This window comes from Neltuma alba, unplaced genomic scaffold (genome assembly GCF_004799145.2).
Source record: "Neltuma alba isolate B1F8T4 unplaced genomic scaffold, ASM479914v2 tig00011814_pilon, whole genome shotgun sequence".
Classification (NCBI taxonomy): domain Eukaryota; kingdom Viridiplantae; phylum Streptophyta; class Magnoliopsida; order Fabales; family Fabaceae; genus Neltuma; species Neltuma alba.
Window position 1 is genome coordinate 79,998 of NW_021636429.1, and position 8,265 is coordinate 88,262.

Below are 8,265 nucleotides of genomic sequence, written 5' to 3' on the forward strand. Positions count from 1 at the left end.
TAAAAATTCCAAAAATCTGGAAGAGATTTGGGCATGCCAACGGAAATGGCGAGAAATTTGATCCACCGATCCTCCGTTTTTCGCTGGGCAATAGAGAATAGAATTCGCCCCATCTTTAACCATGTTCGTTCTGATTCAGTCGCAACACTGACTCCTGCCTCGACAACTATATACCCATCTGCACCGTCGAAGTACTTCACTAACTCCCCGTTTTCTACCGTCGCCTCCATCACTCCCCCCCTTCTATCAGTTCTGCTTTCATCCTGTAATGTTCGTCGATTTGGCTCCGCTTCAGGTGGGTCTCCTCCTGCTTATATTATTCTTCAAATTATTCTCAGACAAACGTTGATGAATAATTTGGGCAGCATTTTTTACTGCGTTTCCACAATTACTGAGTTTGGATACGTCAATGTGTCATACACTGGATTAACGTGCGAATTCATGCTTGGTTATTACCTCATTGTTATGCAACAATGTTAACTGGATCAATTTTAAGTCCTCTACGGCTGATGGGTTTAGTTTAAATACTTCACCGGATAAACATTTATCAAGCAGAATGTTTCGTGGTATAGCTTAAAGGAGTAAGTTTGCATTATGATATACTGGATCAAAGTGGTTGTTGTGCTATAGTTCATCATAGAATTAGCTTTGGAAGAGTGTGAGCTGAGTATGCATTTTCTAATCAATCAAAATGATTATGGATAGTTCTGGTTCTATTTCTTTATTGAATGTATTCCTCCCAACGTCATCTTTTTTCCCCAAATATTTTCAGGTGCTTCGAACATTGTCCTTGTTAAGACAGAGGAAGAGTTTAATGATATCCTTAGCAAAGTACAAGGTGTGATCTATTTTGGCGAGTTTGAATTGGATGACAGCTATGCTCTTTGTCCTTGTAAATATAATTTATGTAAATGATATTATTATGATTATTGAGCAGAGTAGAACTGATATCTTCTTTCTTGCGAACATTGTTTTATTAGATCAATCATTGCCTGCGATCTTCTATTTTACTGCAGTTTGGTGTGGACCATGTAAGTTCATTTCTCTCTCTCTCTTAACCAAGATCTTAGCAATAAGTTGTACTGTATTTTTCATCTTGATTATGTATGGCTGTGAATCATGCAAAGGATTACCGTATGATGACCATGTCAATAAGTGTAGAACAAATATATTTGATCACTTATGCTAGTGCATGCAAGTGGAAGGAAAACACACTTGCATGTTTACACTACGAACCACTTTGAGAGCATATTGAAATAACATCCTGATAGGAGTTCAGATCAAGAATCAATTTTTTTCAAGTGCCTTCAAGAAAATCTATCATATTGCTGCTTATTCAATGGTCCTTCGGCTATCCTTCAAATGCTGATTCTATAGTCGGCATTGTGGTGTTAGTTTGATCGCAGAAATATGTGCTTGTTTGGACGTGATTTAAGTTTAAAGAAATCATTTTTCTTTGCAATTATGTCATGAATTAATCCGAATAACATGAATTAATATTTCTACTCATTGCGTCACATGCTTCTCTATGCAAATTCTAGAAAGCAATTCTCTAAAAAATTTTCCCGTATTTATTTTTGTATAGGCAGGTTCATTTCTCCCGTTATTGAGGAGCTCAGTGGAAAATATCCTCATGTGACAACATATAAGATTGACATTGATCAGGTACTGACTTCATAGAATGTTTTCTGGTGTAATGGCGCTTTGTATCTTTGAACTTTTTACATATAAATCACATCATGTTCAAATGCTCATCCATTTATCACTCATACTCATTTTGAATTGTATTGGTAGGTGTTGTAATGAGTAATTTTAATAAAGTTTAGATTTTATTAAATCGTGGCCACCTCCCCCCCCCCCCCCCCCAAAAAAAAAAATCCACCTTTGGCATGAGTAATACTTGTGCTATGTCAACTGTTTTATGCCCCATTTAGTTTGGCATAATCAACATTGGTCTTCCCTTGCCCGAGTGGCCCTAAGAAGTACTAGGCTAGGAAGAAAAATTTAGCATGGGATGTTACATTTTGGACACGCTGTATTGTTGAAGGTGTTCTAAACATGAGAATTTGTGAGGTCTTTCACAATTAAATTTAATTGGTTCCTCGTGATTACTCTGGCACTGAAGAAGGAAGCGTGTGAATTAAGTTAACAAAGATTCAATTCTTGCATAATTGATCATTGTCACCTTGGAATTTATAAGTTGTCCTCGTAAGAGAATGGAAGCCCCGCATGGTACTAGAGCAATACAAAAAGAAAAAATTGTCTTAAGCATTGTAAGATCCTAGACCCAAAAAATAGATTTGTAGGATCTAAGGCTCCTGAGGCTTAAGAGTGCAAGCTCAGCCAAGGAATAAAAAATAAAGGACTTGAAGGGCCTCAAAGAACAGCGGCCGGTATATAGAATTCAATGCAAATGACTCTCAAAAAAAGAGCGAGCCTAGTCCAGATACATTCGAAGGTGAGTGTTGGGAATAGAAGTCCCGTCTAAAAGTGATAAGAAAGATATTAGTTATAAGCTTGTGGCAATCCTAACTTAAGTAGTTCAAGTTATTTTTGGTGAAATGGACAAGCCCAAACACTACACATGCAAAATATTAACAGTCCTATATCTGAAGGTTTATACATTTCAAATCACTAAGCATGTTTGTGTACTAGACAGATTGGAAGAGAGCTTTGTGTAACCTAAGTTATTCATAGGGAGAGAGTGGGCCGGGGAGAGCACTATTTAGGTTGAATAAAGGAAGAGAGTTGTTTGGGTTTGCCACTGAGATAACTTCACTGATTTTTAATAGAACCTTCCTGCACCTCTTGGTCATTGCAACTGCCATACGTATGAAAATTCTTGATTGTTGGATCTTCTACTTCTTTTCTCCTTCTACTTTGAAGATTTTGGGAGCAGAAAGGAGTGAAAGCTAAGTTATGCTATTTTTGAGCATGATTCTGCTTCTGGTTTCAGATAGGGGGCGTGAGGGTTTGGGGCTGATTTTTGCCCTCTTATCTGTATTTGTTTCCTTATTCTTCTTTCTACATCCACATCCATGAAGAATAAAGGTCCAGATACTGTTTCCTTTGATATAAGGGAGGAATGGGTTACTTGTTGGCTTCTTTTATGATAAATATACGTTATTGGTGGATATATAAAATTGTTGCATTAAATGTGGTTTGTAATTGTGAGCATCAAAACCCAATTTCTTTTAAAACTAGCCAAAAAAACAATTGTGTTCTTAGTTAGTATTATCCATTTGGGGAGCATATTTTATCTTGTGCTGAAATTTTTTTTGCTTTATTGCACCAATAAATTGCTATGCATGAAGTCGGCTGAATTGATACATTGTTCACTTATTGATCCCAGGAAGCAATTCAAGGCTCGTTGGGCAAATTAATGATTACGTCCGTGGTAAGTGATTTAATGTCTCATTTTGTTGGAAAAGCACGCGTCACATTTACAATGCAATGGTTCAATTCCTCATGTATAATTAAGTTGACATCTGGAATTCTCTTTGATTAGTTCAGGAGATTTACTCTGTTTCATAAAGCGTTACTTTGCAAATGTGGACCAACTGTTCTTCTGTGTCTCAGATTTATTTTTTTATTTCCATGCTGCAGCCAACACTCCATTTCTTTCAGAACGGAAAAAAGGCTGATGAGCTTATTGGAGCTGATGTTGCGCGCTTGAACTATATTGTGGAGAAACTCTTCAAGTAATTCCTTGGAGTTCAACTTCATTTCACTTTGTCAATTTGATGCGTGGGCTATTAATCAGTTAAAAACACTTCAAGCACGCCCCGTTTAAGTCTTCATATTGTCTTATGTTCCTGATGTAGTTCGTTATATATATCGCGGGGTGTTGCTTTTCAGTTACGGATTCTGACATGACCTGCACGTAATATTTGGATAAGTGGAATTCTCTGCTTGGTTTTGCATGTAAAGAATATAAGAGTATAAGAATTTACCAGTATCATGAGCAGGGGATACTAGTATGCGACCATATTGATTAAACATTGCATTGATTTGACTGTTATTGTATTTTGTGTTTAGCATCGGAACTATTATCCTAGCGTGCTTCAGCATTGACAATGATTTATGGTTAATTAGTAGTCCATGGAACCGATAAACAATAAGCAGTTTTGGGATTCAATGGATTATTACTGTTTTATGTTTATTTTATTTATATCTTTTAAATTTTCGTGAATCCTTTGAGATGGTTTAAGTATAGAACTCAGCTAACTATCATGCTGTGCTTCAGGAAGGACTGACCAAGGTTATTGACGTGAGGATTAAATGGCTGATGGAGTGGTAAATGATAAAGCCTACCTATATCTTTCTGGTTTTTCACCCATCCAATTTGTAATAGTTGCGGGACCATTTCCTTAATTGGTGTTTATACGTAGTCGCTTTGTTATGTGTGAATGGAGAAAAATAGAGTGAAAGGAAGGTGTTTAATTTATATTTAAACAACAAAAATGTTTAAATCAAGCATTTCCCCATTATCTTCTATTTTTATATGTGATAGCATGAAGATTTCATCCCATGCATTTTTTATTGCATGCCTGATTTTAGTCTTGTTTTAGAATCGGTGCTACTGATGGTCGTATGAGAAAGTGATCTCAGCTCCATAATGATCAACATTCATGGAGCCGTGTGCTATGATGAAATAAAATAAAATGGAATCGTAAAATTAACAAAAAGAGTGATTTTGTAGACGTGATATATTATTTATATTTTTTTACTAAAAAGATAATAAAAATGAGTCATGCTTGATTTGTAGAAATTTTAAAAGAATTGCATAATTTATTGCAAATATTTTATGAAAAAAGAATTGAATTTTCTCTTAAAATGCATGACTTTTTCATTGAACTGAAAATTAAACGTTGGCATGGCAAAATATTGGCACGTGTAATTTCATATTAAATTACTGTGGAAGCGGTTGTTTTGTGGCCGGGCTGGGGTCTTCTCTCTTATCAAAGTCGTTGTATTATGAATAATCTGAACTCAAAATTTAACACTCCTTGAAGGTCATATCATTTTGTATAACTAAATTTGTTAACACACATTGTTGAATAATAAGCTAGATGATACATTTATTAATCACTAAAGTGAATAAGTCATCTCATATATTTTAAAGTTTTGTTTAATATTTTGCATTATATTGTTAAAAAAAAATAGCGGTCCAGTGATCTTTTTTTTTTTTTTTTTTTGAGAATCAAAAGGTGGTGGGATTAAATTCGACCTTTTTAAATAATCTATTTACCCAAAAATTCTTCATTCACCAATGCTAGCTTGTTGGCGGAGGTTGGTAACTATTGCTATAGTTGTTAGTAGAGAATTTTCTCTAGCGAGGGCAGTTAGGTCATTATGAAAGAAACTTAATTCTAGAATAATTTTTCAAAAATTTAACAAGAATTAATTAATTTCAGCAAACCATTTTGGGATTCCCATAGTTTGGTGGTTCTTTTATGTTTTTCTCAATTTCTTATAACTTTTAGGATAAATATATTGAACATTGATTTTTTTTTTTTGGGTGCAATTGAATATTGGTGTTGAGTCAAAAAGATCCATAAAATATACAAATCCAAACTAATGAATAAGGTGGGCCCAAAACCCGAACCCGTATAAGAATCAAACACATCCAAACGGATCTCTGGTTTTTCGTCGAGAAACCCTAAGCCAATATATACTATTAGTCAGTATAAATTCCCTCGGTTCAGGGCTTCGTTCGCGCCGTTCTGATTTTTCTCAGCTCCATCATCCAGTAAGCGCCTCCGAGACGAAAATGGTGAAGGGCCGCCAAGGAGAGCGTGTCAGGTAAACTTCGAAGCCTTTGCGCGAAGCCTTTCTTATACTTTACTTTCACTTATTGGTTATTTAAGCTGGGATCTCAGTTGGACTTTGTTCATAATTAGGTGCCATTGTTAATTCTATTGAGAGCATTGGTCGTTAGCTGTGTCTTTTTCTTTTTGTATCTCAATCAAATATCTCTCCATTTTGCTTCGCATTTGAAATTCGTAGAAATGTTTTTGCCGTGCACTTTTCAACCCCACGAATTTCTCGGTTATCACAATCTATTGCGGAGTACGTGCTCTTCAAGATGTAATTGCTGCATGTCAGGGGTTGGAAGATTCTTTTCTTTACAGGGCGTCACGACCATTATACATTTACTCCGACTTTGTTTATCCAAAATCTTTTTAGTATTGGATGTCATAGACCCTTAAAACATTTTTCCATGGAGAGGTATGATAGAGCAAAGTGAAATTTTGACTACTGCTGGCAGGTTTAGCATAGCTGATGCTTACCTATAACTTGTTTTTACTTTAAAAAAAAAATCTTCTCCTTTTATATGAAATAAAAGGCACTTCACAGAAGTAAGAGATACTCAGAGTTCTACAATTTTTTTGGTTGCTTGGGAATGCTGATTGTTTGGTAACATTTTATTGTTAAGATAACCTTATTCAAGTCCATAAGAGGCATTAAGATATAGCTGGGATCTTAGCTGACTTCATTTCTTTTGAAGTCTACGAATCTGGATTGTTAAATTAATCATTGCTCTTTGCTATCTGCTTTTTCGCGCTTTCTTTTAATTCAAATTGGAGCTAACGGTTTTTCTCCCTTGTGTATTAGACTGTACGTAAGAGGGACAATCCTTGGATACAAGAGGTAAATCTTTCTTGTCCTGTGTGTTTTCAATAATTTCTCGTACTTCGAATGTGCTATCTTGCGGTTGATTGTTTTGGAATCGAAGATACCTTCTGTTGGATAAAAGCTTTTGGATTGAAGTTGCCATCTCTTATTTCTCACCAATCTGACTGTAGGGTATTTTAACATCATAGGATTTGTGTTGAAAAAAGGTCATGATATTTTTCAGGTCTAAGTCAAACCAGTATCCTAACACCTCTCTTATTCAAATTGAGGGAGTGAACACCAAGGAAGAAGTAGCATGGTATTGTGGCAAGCGAATGGCATATATTTACAAGGCCAAGGTTAAGAAGAATGGAACCCATTACCGCTGTATTTGGGGTAAGGTTACCAGGCCTCACGGTAACAGTGGTGTTGTCCGAGCAAAGTTCAAATCAAACCTTCCACCCAGATCAATGGTAATAAATTGAGAACATTGGGTTTGTGTTCTTTTAATTTTGTATGAGCATTATTGAATTTTGGTGTTGTTGTTCTTCGCAGGGAGCCAGGGTTAGAGTATTTATGTACCCAAGCAATATATAAGGTGAACCTGATTTTATTGATGCTTGTTTTGGTGTTTTGAATTTTCTTGACTCTCCATTCCTATCGCCAACTCATTCATATTTTTCTTTAATTGCACCTTGGCATTATGAGTGATATACAGCCTTTGGCCTCAAATATAAGGCACTAACACCAACTTCACTTAGACCCATAAAATCAGCTAAAATTGGTTAAGCTAATTAAATTTGTATCAATAAAGTCTTATTTGCCCTTAATTAGATGTCGACATTCCACCTTGTGAACCACAAATATCTCTGATACTTTTAATAAGGGAACCCCAAGACTGTCTTTTAGTTTGAACCACTAAAACGCTCCAACTGGTGTCTTGTATTTGAGGCCCACAACAGGTTCTTTATTGCAATGTACTGCTTGTTCACTTTTTCCCCACGTTTACAGTGATATTTCTACGTGTATAACAAACGAGCTGAAATGATGAATTAAAAGATCTAAAAGATTATGGCCATCTCTGTTCTTTGGGGATACATGGTAAATTTATGAAGTATGGACATTGATGCAAGTAGAAGAGACGTATTGACAATTCAAGCTGAAAATGTGTAAGAAAATGGAAGGAACTCGACCTAGAACGTCATTGCTGGCCATATGATAAGGGAAAAAAGAATGATACCTGACTCATTATTAAAACAACTGGAAATTGTTTATGCCTTGGGCATCGGTTATGACGTGTGTCTTGGCTATCATGAGGGGTAACGAATGTGCGGCAATGTCTAAATAAGATCCTATGGATGTTTGTATGCCTTAGATTTGTTCTTGATCTCTTGATTGTTCAGAATAATTGAACATAGCTGCTTGAGTTTTGATGTTTGACTTTTTCGGTGTTTGAAATTTCCACTGCAGGTTCACTGGATATGTTGCTCCGTAGAATTTCTTGTTGACAATTAGCACATCGAGTTTTGTTCTTTTTGTGAGCTAAATTTGTCTGTCCTTTGTACTTTGGAGCACAATTAAATTTTGTTAAGATGGTTATCATCTGTGTTGGCTGTGTTCTTAATGAATATTATATATCCGTTGTTG

The 8,265-nt window shown here is 35.7% G+C and overlaps 2 protein-coding genes across 3 annotated transcripts; both read left to right on the forward strand.

The window, feature by feature from the left end:
• LOC114718159 (thioredoxin O2, mitochondrial-like) lies at positions 1–4,497 on the forward strand. 2 transcript variants are annotated; one of them, XM_028903425.1, is made up of 7 exons: positions 1–295; positions 773–838; positions 981–1,031; positions 1,586–1,665; positions 3,353–3,397; positions 3,607–3,701; positions 4,247–4,497. In XM_028903425.1, exons 1-7 carry the CDS (start codon positions 34–36, stop codon positions 4,254–4,256), a joined length of 609 nt encoding a protein of 202 aa, XP_028759258.1. In that variant the 5' UTR covers positions 1–33; the 3' UTR covers positions 4,257–4,497. The 2 variants fall into 2 exon arrangements, with proteins under 2 accessions (XP_028759258.1, XP_028759259.1); XM_028903426.1 differs by lacking the exon at positions 3,353–3,397.
• Positions 4,498–5,694: 1,197 nt separating this feature from the next.
• LOC114718161 (60S ribosomal protein L35a-1-like) lies at positions 5,695–8,265 on the forward strand. The gene is made up of 5 exons (XM_028903427.1): positions 5,695–5,805; positions 6,619–6,654; positions 6,863–7,091; positions 7,174–7,216; positions 8,089–8,265. The coding sequence occupies exons 1-4, from the start codon at positions 5,774–5,776 to the stop codon at positions 7,213–7,215; spliced, it is 339 nt and encodes a 112-aa protein (XP_028759260.1). The 5' UTR covers positions 5,695–5,773; the 3' UTR covers position 7,216; positions 8,089–8,265.

Excerpts from the sequence above, each read along its gene's own strand:
- LOC114718159 (XM_028903425.1), top strand. The coding sequence starts at position 34 with ATGCCAACGGAAATGGCGAGAAATTTGATCCACCGATCCTCCGTTTTT. Across the intron at positions 839-980 it reads TATCCTTAGCAAAGTACAAG|ATCAATCATTGCCTGCGATC; the intron begins GTGTGATCTATT and ends TTGTTTTATTAG. Across the intron at positions 3,398-3,606 it reads AATTAATGATTACGTCCGTG|CCAACACTCCATTTCTTTCA; the intron begins GTAAGTGATTTA and ends TCCATGCTGCAG.
- LOC114718161 (XM_028903427.1), top strand. The coding sequence starts at position 5,774 with ATGGTGAAGGGCCGCCAAGGAGAGCGTGTCAG. Across the intron at positions 5,806-6,618 it reads CGCCAAGGAGAGCGTGTCAG|ACTGTACGTAAGAGGGACAA; the intron begins GTAAACTTCGAA and ends CTTGTGTATTAG. Across the intron at positions 7,092-7,173 it reads ACCTTCCACCCAGATCAATG|GGAGCCAGGGTTAGAGTATT; the intron begins GTAATAAATTGA and ends TGTTCTTCGCAG.